The sequence below is a fragment of the Branchiostoma floridae genome, chromosome 5 (assembly GCF_000003815.2).
Source record: "Branchiostoma floridae strain S238N-H82 chromosome 5, Bfl_VNyyK, whole genome shotgun sequence".
Classification (NCBI taxonomy): Eukaryota; Metazoa; Chordata; class Leptocardii; order Amphioxiformes; family Branchiostomatidae; genus Branchiostoma; species Branchiostoma floridae.
Genome location: NC_049983.1, coordinates 26,013,013 through 26,035,470, shown reverse-complemented (window position 1 = coordinate 26,035,470; position 22,458 = coordinate 26,013,013). Strand labels below are relative to the sequence as shown.

Here is a 22,458-nt window from a genome sequence, read left to right as displayed (position 1 = left end):
AAGGCTGTAGAGGAAGGTGATGTGCAGACTGTGAGGAAAGGGCTGGAGGCTGGGATGGACGTCATGCTCATGGTCAAGCGAGATTGGGGAGAAAAGGTAAGGAGACCGATGTTGCGTTGCGGCATTACATGATTGTAGTCACAGTTTATGTGTCCTTTTAAATGCATGACTTCAGAAATCATCATCTGTGGAAAAATTGGAGTCGGTCAACATAGTCGAGATAGGGTTTCTTTCACAAAGGTAACGATACCCTGGCATGATGATAATGATGATTGCACTGTGACGATGATACCTTTCTCTGTACAGTCATATTTTAACCGGTTATTCCCCCGTTTCTCTATCCAGGTCAGTCAGACATCCCTGCATGTTGCCAGCAGGTACGGACAGCATTCGGTGGCAGAGCTCCTGATCAAACATGGCTCTGTAGTCGAGGCGAGGGACGAGGTTAGTAGAGCACCTGGACAATTTCTGTCACGACACTCTCTCACTAATATTCCCTTCAGACGTATAGATCCCATTGAGACAACTATAACAATGTTCTGGAGAAGGTATTTGTTAAAGGCATTGCAGTTTGTCCATAATTTTCATTCATGAGACCCGTTGTCTACTCTTTGAAACACATGAAAAATCGTCCATACATATGTGGGTTTAACTCATTTGGCACAACATGAATAGCACCTTTTCTTTTCCCTTTGCCACATGGTACTTCACCAGTAGGGCGCAGTGCAAGAAAATGACAAATGCAATATACTTTGCTTCGGACCTTATAAGACGTTTTCGTTATAAATTATCGTGAAAATATCCATATCTAAAAAGGAAAAAAAAATAGTTCACGCTGATGTTGACGTTGTGCTTCTTTCATACATAAATTCAACTCCTATAACAGAACAATCTTGCAATGCACTCCTATACGCCTTACCGAGAGTTCTATGCATGCAGTTGCCTTTTCCTTCCGCGAAAGAAATTAGTCCATGACCCTGGGCGTCGACACCTCTTTACAGGAAAGCTTGCCGCTGTGGCAAATAGCCGCGCATCTTCATAATTACAGCTTCACAAAATTTCAGCCTCCTTTCCTCCTCATATAGGTTTTTGAACCGATCGTATGTCGTTTTCCTATCCCAAAAACGACCCGAAATCAAGTGTTGTAGATTTCAAACGTTAAACCAACAGGAAATTCATTGCGTAAGAAACACTAAACCTTCTAGTTACGGTGCCAAGTAGACGACTTGTCACTGATTTCGAAAGCGTAATACAAATGACCCCTAAATCCGCGCGAAGTCTTGTCATAATTTTGATTTCAGAATAGAACGGACCCGGTTTGACATTTTAGTAAATATCCAACCCGAACAGGTCCTCCCTCCATAAATCTCAAAAGCTATAACCGGAATTTTTGTAACGATGGTCCCCAGATGCTTGATTTCGATTAGTCAATATACAAAAAATGTATAAAGATAACTTCAAATTTTCTGACTGACAGCCGTAGCTAAGCGCGCGCCGTTTTGAGACAGTTGTAAGTTCTATGTCCCTCGGGACTATTTACAAGAAAGCTAGTCGCTTGAGTTTACAACTATGCACAATCAATATCTTATCGCATTTACAATTTCTAAGCTTACCACTTTACTCGAAAGGAAAGTCTATTTACTCAAAATAGACCAAGGCCCATACCTTAAGGTGATATATGACATGAATACACATGTATGTTGCGAACTTGCGGTAGTATACAATCACAATTAATAATGTTAACTGAACAAAGTTCTATTGGGAGTTTAGATTTTCTTAACCGGTTAGTTTAGCCCGTACGTGCCCCTAGGCCAGGGTACGACTGATCAGGTTAGCCCTTCCAATAATGCATGCGCTTCTTGGAGTTCCAGGACATACATGAAAAATACGCTATATGATAGCTAGGTTGTCCAGTGGTTAATGTTTGTCTGTAATCCATGTTTGTCGCTTTTTCAAATCAATTGCCTAAAAGGACCAATTGCTACTCAGTGACGCTACCCTTTCTCCCTGTACAGTACCTGTCAACACCCCTACATCGAGCTGCTTACGGGGGCCATGCCAGGACTTGTGAGCTTTTGATTCGCCATGGAGCAGTCGTGACTGCCACGGATAAGGTGATACACACTCTTTTCAAATAGACATTGCAGATTACATAGATGTAACTTGATACTGATATCATATTATATCAAATACATGCATTCAACATATATTTGTATCTAAAAGTGCGATGGTGTGATAAGGAAGCCAATGCTGATGGCTGCTGCTTACAGAGATCCTGACAAACACGTAAATGTCCAGTATATTATATGAAACAAATCTAAGTTAATAGTACAAAGTCACGCGTGAATTGATCACGCTATAAACTCTAGACATTTCAGGACCATATAAAACTGCTTATTATCCATGTTATGACTGCTGTCCGTGTTGAATCCGCCACTGCTGACCCTGACCTTCCTGCACAGCACCTGGCCACACCCCTGCATTTGGCTGCTATTCAGGGCCACCCCGGGACTGTTGAGCTTCTTATTCGCCATGGGGCAGACGTGATGGCAAGGGATAAGGTAATGCAATTAAAATAAACCAAACAGATTGCAATGATGTAAGGTTATGATAATATCATTACATTGACTACAGGTATTCAATCTTATGTCACTACTAGATTTTAGTGACCTCATACCTCTATGAAATATTTAGAGATTTCACAGATTCATGCATGGTGATGTTCATCATTGGTAAACTTACACATGTCATAACTATGAAATTTCTCACCATTTATTTTTAATCTGTTTTGCCATTTTTGCAGAGATGATCACTTCCCCTTTGGCATATTTGGTGTCTGTTCAAGTTCCACCTATCATTTTTTCAATCACAATCAATTCACAGCTAGGATATAAAAACCCTCTCCAACAAGATTTTTCCAGTATCACTGACGAAAAACAACGGATGTTTCCAAAACCATATCCAGTTGCTTAAGTAGTTTGCTTTTTGGCGTATCTTATTACCTGGAATACCCCGTGCCGTGTCCCTTACCAACCCTTGATACAAAGCTGAGCAGCATGTGTTTGGGACAGTTTCTTAACATTTCATAATGCAGCATATATTTAAACAACTGTTTACGATAACTCAACAAAGAAATGACGCGTCGACGAGCACGAAGAAATTTTGCCAATTACACAATAGGACATTGATACATGTCATCTATTTATTTCATTTATTTATTCATTTATTTGTTCAGCTGTTAGCAAACAACCAGGGTTGCCCAACTAGCCAGGGGCTATTACCAAGGGCTAGCCCTGTGCATGTTCGCACATGCTTACACACGGCGCGGCGGGATGGCATACCCTTTCGCTGATGTAAATCACCGTGTGGCTGATCAATACGTAATGGAGGTTCGCCAGGCCTCCATCCGGGTGATTTGAAGTGAATCACCAACTCCAGACAGAAGGGTTCTGCTCCATCTCCCACCGCACCATCGCACGTGTGGGGGTTCTTTAACGTTCATGGGGTGTGACTCTCCCCATACACGGGACCTCCATTTAACGTCCTATCCGAGGGACGGCCCTAGCCGAAGCTAGGTACTCATTTTCACCTGAGTATAGTGAGGAAAGCCGTATAAAGTGCCTTTCCCAAGGGCTCAAGATCGGTGACACGCAGACGGATTCGAACCCGCAACCTCTCGGTCACGAAGCACAAATGCTGCCGCTGCGCCACGCGATCCCACACAAAGATCATCTATGACGTCATTAATACATATAATTGCTTAATTTAACAATTGCCCTCATATCAATGCATATAGGATATTCTAAACTCTAAACACAGCTGGAAGGCGTCCAAATCAATTGTTTCCTTCTACCATCCAATTGTTCCTCTAGCTAAAAACCACTGTGGCCTCTAGCTCAAAACCGATTACACAGTATCTTAACATGGGCGTAGGCAGAGATATTATGAATGAATCGAAGCATACAACTATAGGTAACATCATTTTTTTTTAAATCTACACTGTCTCTGATGTCTCTGTACAGGATGGAAAGACTCCATTGGACCAAGCTGGAATATTCAAGATGCGGATTAAGCGTATCCTGAAGGTGGGCAATGTTTTCCTTGCCTAACAATCATGCAGTTTCAGACTACCAAATCCTAAAACAAACAATTTTTTGTCAGGTTAATCGTTTTTACGTGTTTTTTTAGTTTATAATTTCTATGTAACCTTTAATCCTGTATGTCTGTATGTGTATTGCGTGTTTCGTATTCTGATCCTTGCAAAATTAGCCTTTAGCTAAAGGAAATCTTAATAAATACAGTAACAATCATACTGACGACTAATTGCCTGATTGCCTGCAACTCTCAAACATTGACAAAAAAAATTAACATTCCTATCCCTTCTGGAATCGAGGACGCGATGCAAGAGAAGACGTACCATGAGTTGCTGCAGAAGTCCGGCGGAGTAAAAGTCAACAGGTGTAAGGTGTTCGTGTTTGGGATGGCGGAAACTGGGAAGTCTACGTTTAAGGAAAGTCTTCAAAGGGTGAGTAAAAGCCTCGCTTGATTCTGAAATCATAACAATGTCGTTTTTTAAGGTTTCTCGGTTGGCTAAATTGGCATTTTGACCTTCCACTGTTTTCTTATTAATGAATTAAGAAAGAATGATATCTACTAACGATCTGTAGTTATTAAGAATTAAATTTTTTTAATTAGATGAAAACAAATATTTTCTAATTACTACAGATCATTAGTAGATATCAATTTGCGCAACACTACGTTTGTAGCTTCCATCATTATGCAACGAAAAACGAAGTTTCATTACAGTGGTATGTACCAAAGTGCTGTATTTTGTCATAGAAAAAAATAATATCAGAGGTAATAAAAATGATGACGTCATCAATTCGGCCCCAAAAAAATCAGATTTAGAATTCTCTAATCCCCATCTATCAACATTCGTTATGGCTCCATTCTTTCTTAATTCATTAATAAGAAAACAGTGGAAGGTCAAAATGCCAATTTAGCCAACCGAGATACCTTAAAGATATACACAAATATCAAAATACAACATTCCTTAGACACAAAGCATGTCATAAAAGAAGCCTAAAATACTCAACAGCAAGGATTTCAAAATCGAATAAATATTGTCCAACAGGGCCTCGTGGCTGCACTACTCCAAGGACTGAGTAAGCCGTCATCACAGGAGGAGCCTCACCACCCCACCCCAGGGGTGGATGTTGGGACGTTCCATATTCCAGGGGTGGGGGAGGTCAGCCTGTGGGACTTCGCTGGGCAGGCGGAGTATGCGGTGACCCACAGCATGTTCATGGATGCAGAGAACACCGTCTTCATCGTGCTGTACAACATCATGGACGACAGTGAGACCCAAAAACTACAGGTAATTTTTTTTTATCAACGTTAATTCAATTTTTCATATTCTGTTACTTTTACATGGGCCTCGGTACAAATGCATCCCCCAGGTCCACTGGTGGCTGTGTTTCATCAAGTCCTGCAACCCGAACCGGCAGCCTGACGTCATCTTAGTGGCCAGCCATGCAGACAAAGTGTCACGAGACAGAGGTAAACACGATATGAGTCTCTGTACAATTTATTTTTCAGAGTAAATAGTTCTTTACAAATGGATCAGGCTGCACAATAACCAACGGTAAATGGGGAAATGATACAATGGTCTTGCCATGGCAGAAATGAAACTAATAATACAACTCATGTAGATATAATGTGCAAATTAACTACATTAATATCCTCATTGTATGTTTCGTGCTAATGATAACGTTCAGGACTGCGCCAAGCTGCTCATCTTCTGCAACTGATGACGTTAGAGTTCAAAGATCACCTCCGCATCTCAGACGAAGTCTTCTTGATGAACTGCAGAGAGACCCGTACACCTGAGATGGACCGGCTCAAAAAACTGTTGGCGAAGATGAAGATGGCCATGTCAGAGGTAAGAGTGCGTGTTGATAACAGCAGATCTGGGTAATGAATGCCAATTCATTTGCTAAATTTTGAATTATTGACCAATAACCACGGATTGCCATTTACAACTTGTAAAGCACCAGAGACAGATCTGATGCAGGGCATTTTTGACAGCTAAGGATTTACAAATGGTGTCTTTCTACGTACAATTTACACAGCATCAGCGACAGATGCCCAAACTGTGCGCCGAAATTATCAAGCAGCTACCCAGCTGGTGTAAGAAAAAGTGCAGCCCGAAGTGCCCTGTACTGAGGTGGCCAGGCTACGTGGAAGCAGTCAAAGAGATCGACCCACTTGTGGATGAGGAATTCCTGCGGAAGTTTACAATACTTTTGGACCATCAGGGGGAGGTAGGCTGCCATCTTTGTGTGAAGCTACTGAATGATAAGATGCTGATCCTGGTGTCTTGAAACTGAAGAAGCTTTGTATGCCCAAAAAGCTAAGGGTTTTATGTCCAACAAGACTAGTATTTAACTGCTCAAATCATTTTGCGATATATCATTTACTTGTCCAGTTTGCTCCGACCTACTTTTCGAAAACATTGAATGGATTTTATTTTGTGTTTAATTGTAATGTTGAGGAGCCGTAAAGTAAACGCCCGTACATTGTGCCAACTTTCTTTTGCAGATAATCTTCAACTGTCCGACTTCTTCTGATCCCATCATTGTTCTGAAGCCTAATTGGTTCTGCACAGACGTCATCGGTCCAATGATGGCACCAGTCAACTTCCCTATTCCCCGCCTGGCGAGAACAAGCGAAGGCTACGTCACCAGGGCGGAGATCCAGCGCGTCTTCCAAGACGTTGCTGACATAGATCTCCTAATCACCCTGCTGCAAGAGTTCCAGCTCTGCCACACCTATAATGGATTGGAGTTTATCTTCCCAGGGCTGCTGACACAAACCATGCCGTCTGACAAGTGGCAACTCACACAAGAGCCGAAGGTGGTCTACTTTGGGAAGCAAGTCCAGTGTGCCGACTCAACCGACATGTTCTCCTCCGGGTTCTTCCCCCGAGTGCAGACCCGCCTGATGAGGGAGCTGGAGAATCACCCGCTGCTGTGGAGAGATGGTGCCAAGTGTGCGGACATGAATGTGGAAGGTCTGATCAAACTCTCTCCGGACAGTCGTGCAGTCAACATCTGTGTCCGAAGTGCGCAGGGTGACAAGGTGCAGTGTGGCAAGATGCTGCAGCAGCTGGAGATCATCATCGCTGATGTGCTCTATGACTGCAGCCCAGGAACAGGAACAGTAGAGAATGTGCTCACCGCTCGTGCACTGAAGGAACATAGGGAGGAATTCTACTCCTATGGAAAAGAGGAGATCAGCAAGGCAGCAGCAGAGGGCGGTACAACCCCCCATCCCACCCTCGGGTTCACGGAACAGGTCAGTGACCTGCTGTGCAGAGAGGAAGAGGATCTGCTCACCAGGAATCGCCCAGAGCTGGTCCAGACCCTGAGGCACGTGGAGCCAATCCTGGACCACCTGCAGACATGTGGCATCCTCACCATAGAGGAATGTGACGTCATCAGGGCCAACGGCACGCCCCAGGATCGCGCACGCGCGCTGCTGGACACGGTGGGGACGAAGGGGGAAGACGCACTTCAGGTGTTCCAGTCAGTCCTGAGGGAGGTTGAGCCCCGAGCAGCAGACTTGTTGATGTCGTCGATGATGTCCACCCAGCGGACCGATGAGCCACAGGGCATAGAGGACCAGCTGACCAGACATCGCCCTGAGCTGGTGCGGTCTCTAAGCCATGTGGAACCGCTCCTGGACCACCTGCAGGCACGTGACGTCATCAGCACAGAGGAAAGTGACATCATCAGGACGAGGTCTACGAGCCAGGAACGCGCACGCGCACTGCTGGACACCGTGGGTACAAAAGGAGGAGACGCACGTGATGTCTTCAGCGCCGTCCTGGAAGAGGTGAACCCGGAAGCGGCGGAAATGATGCTGTCCACGTAACGTGGAACAGCTGGTACAAAACTGATGAACTTGAATGATTGAAAGTTTGGCTGTGATGAAACGTATAAAAAGGACTTTGTTCTGAAAATGTGTGGAATGTTCGTTTGCTTCTCCCCAAATAAGATTGAAGGTAAAGAACAGGAAAGACCGTTTTTCTTGGATTTAGATTTCTAACAGTGTCGCATTGTGTAGTAAATGCATATGCCTACCACGTACGAATACAAGAACAACCATAAACGGTGTGGAAAAATAGAAAAGACACATTTTATATCCCCAATGAAATATTTTCAAAATCAAAATAAGAATTGGGGTACATGATACGCGACAAGCAAGTCATTATGGCTTAAATTCTTGTAAACACATTTTTGCATTGATCACTTTGTCCAAAGGACAACTAGGCTGCCAAAGTATGCATATAAGCGAATTTTCTGAAATAAATTTTAACATGGTATCTCCACTACCAATGTGACGTTACGCAGATATACTACGAATGCTGCCTACTGCAGTCACCCATTCATAAATAATCTGGAAAATTGAAGTAGTGAGGAGAAGTGTGACCAGGAATGTACTTATCACGCCTAACCACCAGCCGATATCAAAAGATGTAACATGGGTAAATGTAAATGTTACAACGAGGTTTGCGAATTCAAGTTTGTGTGCGTTGCTGTTCGTGGTCGTCATCATTTTAGTACCAGAGTTCATACATCGATTATCTTTTCACATTTTCATTGTCTCAACTCTCATGATGAAGACTCGTCCCAGAGATTCTTATTTTACCACCAGGCTAGTTAATGTGACTTTCGCGCTGACGACGAAGGCAAATCTGATGGTAAGGGATCAAAGTCGACACTTAAAGGAGCATTCCACTCCACACGGGAGTGTTATTTTCCATCATCATCATCATCGTTATTTTCCGATAGATATTAATTTTAGAAAGTAATAAATGCATACTACTTCACATTATACGATAAAGTACCCAGTTGCTCAAAAGCATCCAGTCTTCTACTAAACTCCCCAAGTACCCTCTAATTGAATTAATCCTATGGTTAAATACAATGCAAAACCTTTAGGTAAGGTTACAAAACTAATTTCAGGATCGCTAAGAAATCTAGTCTTGTCATGTGTTCTTTGCTATCTTGTGACCAATTTGCCTTCTCGGTGTGCTCCTCATTTATTCCGAAAATACGCACGATAAACAAAGTGTCTATGCGTATAGGGAATGCATGGGTAGGGTCTGCGTGAGTTTAGTGGGTGTCATATTGTTTTACAAAATACACATCGCGCAATGTGAATTCCACAAAATTCGGCTGATTATGTATTCATTGACACATTATCTATTGGAAAACTCCACCCCCTTCTGGAGTGGAATGCCCCAATTAAGCGCATTTTGTTGTTTTTTATTAATGCCATACATTGATAAAATTTTCATACATTTGTGAACCTGTTTCTTCATATTTTTTTTCTTTTCTCTCCCCCATACACACTAGTGGACAATACGCAAGGGGAGCAAACTTAAGTCAATTATATTAAATTTGAATTCACCCGAAGTTAAGCCATCTACCTAATGCTGGTTCCAATGGTTCCAAAGTTGCTTTAAAATTACCGCCAAACTAGATTACGTATATCCCCTGAGACGCTACTCTGGTGATCAGGGTTCTAAAGTTCCAGCCTGCTGCAGATGGTTGTAATTATTTGCCCCATGTATTAATAACAATTTCATTGATTTCTATAAAGTTTTCGTAAGTATTATGTTTTTTAATTTTCACGGAAATCGGCCAAACATAATATCACATGCATATGCACATAAAAATGCTCAGCTTTCCCTAGGTAATAGCGTTCTGGTAGTCAACAAACCAATAATCCACATACTTTACATCATACACAGCCGATGAATGCTAGTTGTAGGCTCTCTGAAAAACGCATGGTGACTCTTTGTAACTTTTAACGCAAAGTTATCAGACGCTCGGCGGTCCAAGTTATTGCTCCGAGGTCAGACAATTAAAATCCCTGAGTGAGTCCCATTGTTCCAGTGTCAGACTAGATGACGCCTGTCCCGCGCGGACAGCCAACACAAACCAGTGATAAGGGGTCAAAGTTGGGTGGCGGCTGCACCTGTTTGTAGCTATATGGCTATATGCCCCATGTGTTGATATATGTAGGAATAAAAATCATACGTTGGTGAAAAGAATTTAGAGTGTTTGTAATTTGCATACATATATGCATATATAGCCACGTTTGCATGTATACACAGCATTGTGTAGCATTATCGTAACGCGTTCAATTGTAAAACTATAGGTAGCCACCTGCATGGTAGTCCAATTGTCTGCTCATATAGAATATTTTCTACTGAAATGCAGTTTCCACGCGTGGAAAAATTAGGTAATTCATACTTTCAAAGTATTTTAAGCACGAAGCGTAAAACTATTGCAGTTGAAGGTCGTTTGAGGTCTCGGCACCAAATCTCGTGATGGTTCCAAAGGTTTTCTACCCCTGAACTAGATGACGTAATGTTGTGTGTGGCGCGACAAACACAAATCATATGACGTGTCAAAGTCTGTTTGCAACATTCCCTGATGATGCACCACGTTTAAATGTTGGCTTTGCCAGTGATTTAATCCAAGTTGCCGGACACGACCAACACCGGGGATCTCAGTAACAGTTGTTTGGTTCACTGAAAACGTAAGTATGAGCATTCTACAACTCATCAACTGTATCAGAAAGGTATCAAAAAGAAAAAAGGCCAAGGTTATTTTGCAAAGTTTGGCAAAGAAATATCGGGTTATCCCGGTAATTTTTCTCTGTGAACTTTATAAAAGAGTTTAAAGCTACGCTTCCTGTGTTTATATTGAAGCTGAGTCCCGGTGTTGTGTAGACGTATGGAGGTGAAGTGGACGTTTAGGTGTCTAAAGACGTGCGAAGAAATAACTTCCTTTTAACTTCCTTGCTTGAAGGACTTAATTGTAATTACTTGTACAAATTCTGAAAAGAAAATAATATGCATTTAAAGAGAGAACTCTTTACACTCTTTTGCACCCCCGAAGTGTTTTTTTGACCTTCAAACGGTTAATTGTACGTTAAGGTCAGTTACCCTTAACCCGGAAACTATTCGCTTGGGTAGCTTGTGGACACTGCAAACAACACGCCGGACAAAAATGGACATCGCACTTTGGTCACTGCTGAGGGTATCGCAGCCAGCCTTCAATGATCGCGGTATCTACGTTAATGATTTTCCCATTCTCCAATAGAGTTAAATCTGCGTCGTATACGTAGAAACTCCTCTTGTTGGAAATCAAATCCTCTTCACGCTTATATAAAGGGCTGTTTTCCCGCCGGAACTCTGCTAATAGCTGTGTGTAAGACGTCATATAGTACTCTTCACGAGAAAACTTAGTTTATGAGAAATAAGAATTGGCTAAATTAGGTAATCAAATTGCCACTAAAGTTAAGTACAACTTTACCTACTGAGGTTGCAATTGTGTAAGACTAGGTTTGTGATATGTGAAATGTTCATCACTTTGGTAAAATTAATAGTATTTTCGACAACCAGATTTAAAGGAGCCTGGTGATGAGTAACTACGCTGTTGTGAAATACCAGCAGGTTGTGATGAGATGGACCTGGCCTCGTTCTTCACGGCCGTGCAGGAGGGTGACGTGCAGACTGTGCTGAGGGGGCTGGAGGCTGGGGTGGATGTCAAAGTAAAGAGAGACTGGGGATGGGTGAGGATCTTTGATTCAACAGCAGTTACGGGGGTACTCATAATAAAGTTAACACTAATTGATGAATGTTAGCAATTCGGAATCATTCTAAAATATAGATCAAAAACCCTATCCGCAAGATCACTTTGCCACCTTGCCATGTTACATATTGCTAACGTTCTTGAATGCCCCCAATTATTGCTCTATCCAGCGTGACCAGACATCCCTACATGTTGCCAGTAGACACGGGCACACGAAGGTGGCAGAGCTCCTGATACAGAATGGCGCTGACCTGGAGGTGAGAGACAGGGTAAGTAACAAGCGCTCACGGTATCTTTCTCACAACGTTCACTCCGGGCGGATGCCCATGCGAATGAGGACTTCATTTGCATGAATGATCAGAACTTATTTCCATGATTAATAAGTTGACCGTGTAGTAGGAAATCGTTGGTCAAATTATTGAGAAACAAATGGTCAGTGATGCTTGGGCGGATTTTTCCCTGGGCCCACACCGGTAGGAAGTCGCAATTCCATTTACGAGGGAAGTGGTGTTCGGTCGTAGGTTGGGTTGGCACCCACATGATGATGAGTACTTGATAATTTCCCCCACCCCGTCGATACATCCGTTTTTCATAGTCAGTTCGATGATACCGCACTGTGTAGACAAGTTGTAACCGACTATTGCACGATTGCGTCCCTATCTAGGAAGACCTGACATCCCTGCATGTGGCCAGCAAGCACGGACAGACTGAGGTGGTGGAGTTACTGATCCGACATGGCGTAGATCTCGAGGCTAAGGACTATGTAAGTGACCTATAACCAAACAGTGTTCCTCACGTCACGGTGTCCCTGTCACAACGCTCGCTCCATCTGTCATTTTTAGTTCCCCTAAACATTCCCTCCTGACATACAACTCTCCTTCAGAAGTACAAGTAATCCTGGAATGTTCTAGAGCAGGTATTATGATACACTACATGCAAAAGAAATAAGTTTCTTTCACATGAAAGTCCTTGATTCACCAGGCATCCAGGAAGATAGATTATATACTATCATAACTGCAGTAAGATAAATTTCAAGTAGAACTAGCACAAAATTATATTTTGAAACACTGCTGTCTGGATAGATTTTCTCAACATTTTCAAGTCTCCGACCCCTTTCTACAGGAACAGTCCACACCCTTGCATCTGGCTGCTGCCCGGGGCCACACCGGGACGTGTGAGCTTCTGATTCGCTCTGGTGCCGAGGTGATGGCGAAACATCAGGTAAAGCACACTTATTTTGTGTTTGCCTATCTGTTTGTGTTCACTGATATTTCAGTCAGCAAAAGCGTTATGAAGTTATACCTTGATTATATTGATTGGGAAGCCTTGGGAAGATGAAAGTGAAGTGATTGCAACAAAGCTATTGTCTATATGTACTTTCTTCATTGTGCAGGACCAGCCCACAACCCTGCACCGGGCTGCTACTGGGGGACACGCCGGAACATGTGAGCTTCTGATTCGGTATGGTGCTGACGTGAACGCCGTAGGTGATGAGGTAACACATGAAAATTAAAGTCTGCATGAATTGTAGTAAATAACAGCAACTAAGGTTAACTGAACTCAATTTCTATTCGGATTCTGCATTTTACTTTGTTCAACCAGTCAATGCAGCCCACAAATATCAGTGGGGAATTTAAATTTATTTGATGGCCTTAGCTGGGCTTCAGTAGGATGATCAACCAATGGTTTTTCTGTTTCGTTCATTTTTATCTTTTATTCCAGACCAAACTCGTAATATATCAATGAGCAAAGACGAACAAAGACTAGTGACCCCAACTTTCTCCCTGCACAGGTCCAGTCCACTCCCCTGCATGAGGCTGCTTACCGGGGCCACACCGGGACCTGCGAGCTTCTGATTCGTTCCGGTGCGGACGTGATGGCGAGAGATCGGGTAATTCACATTTTATTTCACATGCATGTCGGCCATGTGATCCTGGTTAGGTAATCTTGGATAATACACAGTTATGCTGTTTGTAATAAAAGATTTACACTACTCGCTATTTTGTTTTCGTACTCTGTTGTACAAAATGTCTTGCTGATGACCTTGTCCCTCATCCAAGTTCATTGCCCAAATTTCTGATGAATCATTGCTGTCTTCATGACCTGCGATGAACCCACCACTACTGACTCTGACCTCCTTCCTGTACAGCGCCAGTCCACGCCCTTGCACGAGGCTGCTGCCGAGGGCCACACCGGGACTTGTGAGCTTCTCATTCGGTTTGGTGCTGACGTCACAGCAAGAGATCAGGTAATAGACCTTGTTTTAGGTGACAACTGTGTGGGTATAAAATTTATGATGATGACGGATGGCCAGTCACCTAACCAGTCCCTTTAAGCCTAACTTAGAATATCAGCAGCCAAGTTATAGTTGAGCCATGGCACGTTCCACAAGCATGAAAACGGATAAGATTGTCGCTTGCTTGACTCCTGCTTCGTTTTGGTTCTGCAGCTAACACGTACATAAACCATTTAAGATAAATATCGTGACAAATGGAGGATTGAAATCACTAAAGTAACGGTAGTAAGTTAGGTACAACTTCACCTGTCTTCAAAGCGGCATCCCATGCTATTACCCACAACTATCCCACCAGTTCTGATCCTGACCCTTTTCCTGTACAGGACCAGAACACGCCCATGCATTGGGCTTCCCACAAAGGCGACTTCGGGACTTCTGAACTCCTTATCCGCTCCGGAGCGGAAGTTACAGCCAGAAATAAGGTCATACATACTTGTTTCGCGCTGATTCGTGCTGAGCGGACGTGGATGGAAAAATGTGTTTATTTTATAATTGGCATTGTATACTTGTTTTTGCATGGACACATTCAGGCTACATGAAGAGGATACAGAATTTGTATCCAATCTGGCTTACATTTACATTAGAAAACAAGGCGGAATTTTAGTTTCAGCTCTAGAAGAAGTTTCTGGCTACTGTTTTCTCTTTGGCTTTGTTTTGAGTTGTGTTTGCTAACCATGAAATAAGGTTCTGCTCGGTAACAGAGATCTCCCATGTGTCCAGTTGGAGTGTTCAAGATTAGGAAGCATTTAGAAGGCTGTGGTTATCTTATTGCTGTAAATCATGTCAATAGTAATTAATACTTTGTAAACGTTAAATAATCTTAAGGCTGTAAATTCCAGGTATAGTGGTTTACCAGTGTAAATTGATTGTACTTCTAAAAGTCCGTTTTTTACTCAATGTCTTCGACTTCCATGTGAAAGGAGTGTACAATTCAGCCGAAAGGCTGCGAAATGCTTCTGTCAAATAAACCATTATTATTATTATTATTATTATTAATATAGGGTGGGAAGACTCCGCTAGATCGGGCATATGGTCAGGAGACCTGGCGTTTCTTAAAGGTAAATAACACACTAAATGCTAACGATTGTCAATCAACTATTTTTCTTGACCACAATTCAACCTGTAGTTATCATAAAATTGACAGTATTATTTGTAGAGGTACCAAAAAGCCATGTTTTTCATAAACAAATATTTGTTGTCTCAGAATCTTGACAAACAGCTGAAGCAAGAGAAGTCCTACCACGAGTTGATGCAGAAGTCTGGCGGAGTGAAGGTCAACAGGTTTAAGGTGTTCATAGGAGGGAAGGAGGAAACTGGGAAGTCCACACTGAAAACAAGTCTAACGAAGGTACGTCAGAAAAAAAACTCTAATTCATCTGAAGTATATTAACATTCACATGAAGACCATATTTTGTACAATTAATGAGAAACACTCATAAAACATTAGTCGTAAAGGCTGAAATCGTTTGACGAAGGTACGGAGCCGTGTAACTCTAGATGTAAAGTTGTTGGAAAGTTATAACGACTAAAATTAACGACACTTTTTATACAAATCAGGGCCTGCTGTCTGCACTGATCCAAAGACTCTCCCGAAGGTCAGTGGAAGAACCTCACAACCCGACCCCAGGGGTGGAAATTGGAACGTTCCATATTCCAGGGGTGGGGGAGGTCAGCGTGTGGGACTTTGCTGGGCAGTCGGAGTACGCGGTGACCCACAGTATGTTCATGGATGCAGAGAACACCGTCTTCATTGTGCTGTACAACATCATGGACGACAGTGAGACCCAAGAAAGACAGGTAATCAAAAATGGCTTTCATTATCATCTATTGACCTGTATCTGATGGCTTTATGGATGTACATAACAAACCCTACCTACGTTGTGTCTGTTTATTTATCCGTCGTTATCAAACATCTTACCCACCAACTTGTTAAGTGGTAATCTGTCAATTACAACATAATTTTGTTACTGAGTGCAGCACATTGATGGCTGGGATCATCTGTAGCTAGGATACTTGTCAACTGTCTTTTCTTTAGAGGCTTAAGCAAGAGATCATACATAACAAAAATATTTTTAATGAAAAATTCTATTATAGCTTTTAAAATGCTTGTCACCACAGGTCCACTGGTGGTTGTGTTTCATCAAGTCCTGCAACCCGAACCGGAAGCCTGACGTCATCTTGGTGGCCAGCCATGCGGACCAAGTTGAGCTTACCACAGGTGACGATCCTAACCAAACTAAGATTAAGATATGGTATGTGATGACGTTGACGATGGGGTGTGGTGTGTCTGTTGTATCATGCATCCTTTAGCTATCATGATTCGCCCCCTTTATGATATTTGATTTTTTTTTAATCATTCACTATAAAAACATCATCCGTACAAAAACCAGGGCAACGCCGAGCTGGACGTGTAGTTCAGGCGATGAAAGAAGATTTCAGAGACCACCTCCGTATCGCGGATGAAGTGATCCTAATGGACTGTAGGCAGACTCGGACACCTGAGATGGACAAACTCAAGAGTCTTCTGGTCAGGATGAGAGAGTCCTTGCTGCAAGTGAGTTGTGCACGCTTATGTTGCCACACACGCTACATGTGAATGCCAATCAAATAGTTGGGCTTCTTCTGCATACGATGTTATCGTGCAGATCTTCTACATGAGAATCCTAGATACGATTACTTAATTAAGATTTGTTCTTTTGCAGAAAGTAAGATAGCTGATAGCACTGTCTGCAATATAACTTTAGCATCGGCCATATATGATTCCATGACACAATCCAACGTGTTTCACTTTGATCCCAATTCCACAGAATCAACGCGACATGCCCCAGCTGTGCGCGAAGATCATGGAGTGCCTGCCTCAGTGGTGTAAGAGTAAAATCAGCCCTAGATGCCCCGTTATGATGTGGCCTGACTACGTGAGTGAAGTGAAAGCAATTGACAGGCATCTGTCTGAGGAGTTCTTAGACAAATCCACAAGGTTCTTGCACCACTTAGGAGAGGTACGATACTTACTTAATCTACTGAAGAGTAGTCAGACCTCTTTAAACTCAATTTTGAGAAACTACAGCTTCCCTGTATAAATGTATAAAATCTGTATCCAACCATTTAAACAATATTAGCACGGCAATGCCGTGTAGTAACGGTATGACTGTACAGTTGTGGTCTGTTTCTAACCCAGGTTCTGTTCATCACCCCGGCCACCTCTGACCCTATCCTTGTCCTGAAGCCCAACTGGCTCGGCACAGATGTCTTCGGCCCAATCATGGCCCCGGACAACTTCCCCATTCCCCACCGACTCAGGACAAGTCGGGACTACGTCACCAGGGAAGAAATTCAGCGCGTCTTCCAAGACGTTGCTGACGTGGATCTCGTGATCGACTTGCTGCAAGAGTTCCAACTCTGCCACTCCAATAACGGACGAGAGTTCATCTTCCCAGGGCTGCTGACACAAGCCATGCCGTCTGACAAGTGGCAACTCACACAAGAGCCAAAGGTGGTCTACTTTGGGAAGCAAGTCCAGTGTGCCGACTCAACCGACATGTTCTCCTCCGGGTTCTTCCCCCGAGTGCAGACCCGCCTGATGAGGGAGCTGGAGAATCCCCCGCTGCTGTGGAGAGATGGTGTCAAATGTGCGGACAGGGATGTGGAAGGTCTGATCAAACTCTCTCCGGACGGCCGTGCAGTCAACATTTGTGTCCGGAGTGCGCAGGGTGACAAGGTGCAGTGTGGGAAGATGCTGCAGCAGCTGGAGAACATCATCGCTGATGTGCTCTTTGAGTGCAGCCCAGGAACAGGTACTGTAGAGAATGTGCTCAGCGCTCGTGCACTGAAGGAACACAGGGAGGAATTCTACTCCTACAGCAAGGCGGAGATCAGCAAGGCAACAACAGAGAGCAGTACTGTCCATCATCCCATCCTCGGGTTCACGGAACAGGTCAGTGACCTGCTGTGTAGAGAGGAGGAGGATCCGCTCACCAGGTACCGCTCAGAGCTGGTCCAGGCCCTGAGGCACGTGGAGCCAATCCTGGACCACCTGCTGGCACGTGACATCCTCACCATAGAGGAATGTGACGTCATCAGGGCCAACAACACGCCCCAGGATCGTGCACGCGCGCTGCTGGACACCGTGGGGACGAAGGGAGAAGACACGCTTGAGGTGTTCCAGTCAGTCCTGAGGGAGGTTGAGCCCCGTGCAGCAGACTTGTTGATGTCGTCGATGATGTCCACCCAGCGGACCGATGAGCCACAAGACAGGGAGGATCAACTGACCAGACATCGCCCTGAGCTGGTGCGGGCTCTAAGCCACGTGGAACCGCTCCTGGACCACCTGCAGGCACGTGACGTCATCAGCACAGAGGAAAGTGACATCATCAGGACGAAGTCTACGAGCCAGGAACGCGCACGCGCACTGCTGGACACAGTGGGTACAAAAGGAGGAGACGCACGTGATGTCTTCAGCGCCGTCCTGGAGGAGGTGAACCCGGAAGCGGCGGAAATAATGCTGCCCACATAACGTGGAACAGTTGGTACAAAACTGATGAACTTATGAGATAATTGAAAGTTATGAAAAGAATTTGGCTGTAATAAAACGTATAGAATTATTAGAAGGGACCTTTTCATGAAGCTCTGCCCAGCTGTAAGACCCAATCATGCCCTAGCAATATATCATGTACAGCACAGCACTTTTTGTTTTTGTTTGTCGAATGAACTTGTGTTTTCACTCCACCATTTTGTCTCACCACCACCGGTTTGCTAGGGCAACCTCACTCCCCTGGGCACAAAGTCCCGCGAGGGGCATCGCCCAGTACCATTTAGATGTAGATGTAGAAGTGTGTGGAATGCTCTTTTTTTCTTCAAATAAGATTATAGATGGTGTAACTGATATAAAGCGTTCAAAAGTTAACTTCAACGATATTCTGGAAGGAGATAACCCTTACTGTGTACAAATATATGTAAATATATCAAAGACCGTTTGAACCTCAGAACCAATAGTGTAATTGATACGTTAGACCTATAGCGTCCTTGGTTAGACTCGCCATGTTGCCTATTTTACACGTAACGGACGTTGTATGTAGGTAATTCAATTCTGTACACTTGTTTGATTGTATGTTTAGTTGTAGTAGATAGATCTAACGAAAGTCACTATACTTTGTTGTATCAATGAAGATGTCATATGTCAAGCACACCAATTTCTTGTTTCAAACCGTTTATTAAGTAGCAATTGTTGGCACAACCGAGGAATACAAAGTGTACAATATCTTGGCAAGGATGTACTTTGCATTATCAAGCATTTATCTTAAAAAGGGACATGTACTCCAACACTAAAATTTATTAAAGCCCTTTGATCTCAACGCTTATGATTTTTTTTTTTGCCAAAGTAGCATTCTATGACAAGATGGCCTCGTACCTCGTACGATTAAAGTACATTCATTCAGTTACAAAGTCCTTAACTTTAGCACAGGGAATAAGACGCATGAAATCGGCACCATTTGCCATGGGCAGAAGTTGTCATGGCCTTGCTTTATTGCGTTACTAATTGTAATCGCTAGGTGGCAGCTCACAGCAACAAATGAACGGGAGACATGTGGCCTTAACTTCCCCTTACACTGAGTGGTACAGCCCTGGGGTCATAGTTCAAGACAGACGAAAACTTTTGAAAAGGTTGGTTCCTGTTGATTATTTACGTCTTTCTTGAGCGTGTCGTTAATTTCCGATGTGAAACTAATACCAATAGTGAAGCAATAGTGAGACTGTAGTTGGTTATTGCGAAGGTTTCAGAATTTACATGCAAAACGTGCTGTTCTGATTAATTATGTTGTTTGGGGAGGGGGGGCGCGGGCGGTATGTTTTCATTCTATTTCTAGCCCATGTGATATGGATCTAAAAACCAAGAGACCATGCTAGCGACATAATAGACTTATACAAGGACAACAACAACAACTGTCATCAATATGAGTTACAGTTGTCATTCTTTTGTTAATAATTTGTTCAACTTCAAGGTTTGTTAGCAAAGCTACTAGCTGTGAATTTTAAGCCTAATGGCGGATCCATGAATAACTGGTAGGTTTTATACCGATTTCTATAGTTCTACAGTTAGCCACAGCGACTCTAACACAGGTAGATTTTGTTAGATAACACTATGTACAACACTGCAACCAAAGTAAGCCCTGGTAGACCTTAATGTCCACTGATTCTGACCCAAGGGCGAAGTCAGGGTAGCCATCAACACAAGTACAAACCAATCTTTGCACGAACAGACTCATACAAGTACTCATATTTTCCCAGAACAATTCCGGAGTGGAATTCCCTGCCTGGCGCGGTAGTTTATGCTCCCACCATTGAGAGCTTCTTTGCCAGGCAGGAGGGTTGCCCGCCCTAACCCGGGACCTCAACTCCCCCCCCTACTTTGCCCCTCGCAGGGTCATCTGGGGGTACCCATGATGATGATGATGATGAGAAAGAGTTTTAGGGGGTGGGGGTGTGTGAGTTTCATTACAAAATCCTTAGTGCTTTGTGGCATTCCTCTAAAAAGACAGATACCGTACCAGGGCTTGGTCTTGGGAGGCAGAGCTCATCCCTCTCCTGCCACTGACTTTACCTCCCTAAATGAAGTAACGTTCTTACCTTGATGTCTAGGAAATGCCAATCTATCCACATGACATTCCTCTGGTGGTTTCTAAACTCCATGCTCAACATATTTATTAAAGACGTGTTGGCCTAGCCTGGGCCCCAGCCTTTTTAGCTTTAATCTGCTCTTTTGACCACTTCCGTAGGCTTCTTAGAGAAGAATAAAGCAAAAAAAAAAGTCTAAATCCAATGCTATTTCTGGCCAATTAAGTTTGTTCACTTCAAACTGTAAAGAAAGAAAATGGTAGCACTTGGGTCAATAGGGACATCTTTCTATTCATTCAGGTACTGCAGTAAGTATTTTGGTGTTAGTCAAACCTCCAAATATATCCTATTTCAAACTCGTTGTCACCAAGTACTGTTGGAGCATCCTTACTAGGCAGTTTTAAATGGGGCTTTGAAATAAATAATGTTACATCTATATATAAGATAGGTCAATGGCTGGGTAAACCCTAACAGACTAAGACAATTAATCATAATGAGCGTACATGTATGTAATGTTATAACCCAAAGTTGACTTTCTTGTGGGTTTACTTAATTGTCTCGTCCACTTTTTGGTTTGCATTGAATAGTAAACACAGGAACTAACGGAAGTCTGGAGTCATGAGTGTGATGTAATGTTGGTGCAGCTTTGTTTTGGTGTGAAATTGTGTTTTAGTCTTGTTATCATTACATAGTTTGCTTTGACACACCTCAATGATTTTCAGTACGGTGTATGGTAGAAAAAGTCTTTTGAATACTGCTCATCTTCTTAAGAAATATATATTTGCAGTGGAAAATGCAACTTTTCACTCAAGTTTGTGTCTTTTTGTTTATGTAAATATGGCCTACATGTATGCTCATAAAATTGTGTTTTGTTCTTCCATAAGCTTGAAAAGTATTCTGTAAACATAAGCCCGTGTTTTGAATATCACATGTACTACTACTTATATACCTATATGTATCTCAGTTGTCCTGCAGCACAGACTGTTATAATAGTTAGTTTGTTCTACCCTATTATGAACGGCTCCAGCTGACTGGGCCTATGTTTGTGTTTCTGTCGTGTTCAGTCAACCCAGCCATTCCCAGATAAAATCACGATGTAGCTAGGCTTTGATAAGAGCTTCATTTGGTTTTTGTTAGTTTAAAAACAACAGAATTGCAAACCAAATTACTACAGAATCAGTGGTACATGGCAAGTGGAGACATCTAAAATCGCTTATACATGATGCATATCAACTGAAAAGTATATAAACAGACAAGTGTTGAAGAAGTTTATTAAAACATTTCTCTACCGGGTTTAACTATCAGAACAGAAGACTCCAGTTGTGAAAAAACACAAATATTAATGCCAGCAAATCTACTCCAAATCTTCAGTTAATCTTCGAACAAAATACTGGGTAACCTCTTATAGAACTAGTTTTAGATCTGAGAAAATGATCTAGACTGGTCAACTGGTGTAATTAGCTGTTAAATAAGCATAATGAGTTTGGAGCCAGACAAGATCTATGTGACTCATGTAAGCATGTACTAACAACTAACCTTTTAAAGTGTTTGAAAAGGCCAAACACAATACATTGAACTGGAATTTACGGTTTTGGATATTCCTTCTCTGTTTTGCAGTGCTCCCAAATCCATCCACCTTTATTCTGTATGACTCTCCAAAGTACGAGAACCCAACATGGAGGACACAGAGCCCAGTACAGATGACCAGGACTTCAGCAGTGCAGAGGAACACAGGCTCCACGGGGAGTGTGGCATCACCTGTCATCTCTCCTCTCACCTGCCGTTCCGCGGGAACATCAAAGTCTTCCCGGAAGACTTCAAGGTCATTGAGATCGACAATGACGGGAATCTGGTCTGTCCTCCGGAGGAGATTCCTGA

The 22,458-nt window shown here is 42.9% G+C and overlaps 2 protein-coding genes across 2 annotated transcripts; both read left to right on the top strand.

Moving 5' to 3' along the window:
- Positions 1–4,399: 4,399 nt before the first annotated feature.
- On the top strand, positions 4,400–7,935 carry LOC118416378 (death-associated protein kinase 1-like). Its single transcript, XM_035821474.1, has 6 exons — positions 4,400–4,525; positions 5,135–5,377; positions 5,460–5,559; positions 5,778–5,941; positions 6,132–6,323; positions 6,601–7,935. Exons 1-6 carry the CDS (start codon positions 4,400–4,402, stop codon positions 7,933–7,935), a joined length of 2,160 nt encoding a protein of 719 aa, XP_035677367.1.
- A 2,509-nt stretch (positions 7,936–10,444) lies between these two features.
- LOC118416377 (death-associated protein kinase 1-like) lies at positions 10,445–18,481 on the top strand. Its single transcript, XM_035821473.1, has 16 exons — positions 10,445–10,614; positions 11,531–11,652; positions 11,843–11,941; positions 12,337–12,435; positions 12,795–12,893; positions 13,066–13,167; positions 13,465–13,563; positions 13,822–13,920; positions 14,292–14,390; positions 14,970–15,026; positions 15,173–15,316; positions 15,526–15,765; positions 16,087–16,186; positions 16,359–16,522; positions 16,776–16,967; positions 17,147–18,481. Exons 2-16 carry the CDS (start codon positions 11,545–11,547, stop codon positions 18,479–18,481), a joined length of 3,036 nt encoding a protein of 1,011 aa, XP_035677366.1. The 5' UTR covers positions 10,445–10,614; positions 11,531–11,544.
- Positions 18,482–22,458: the final 3,977 nt, after the last annotated feature.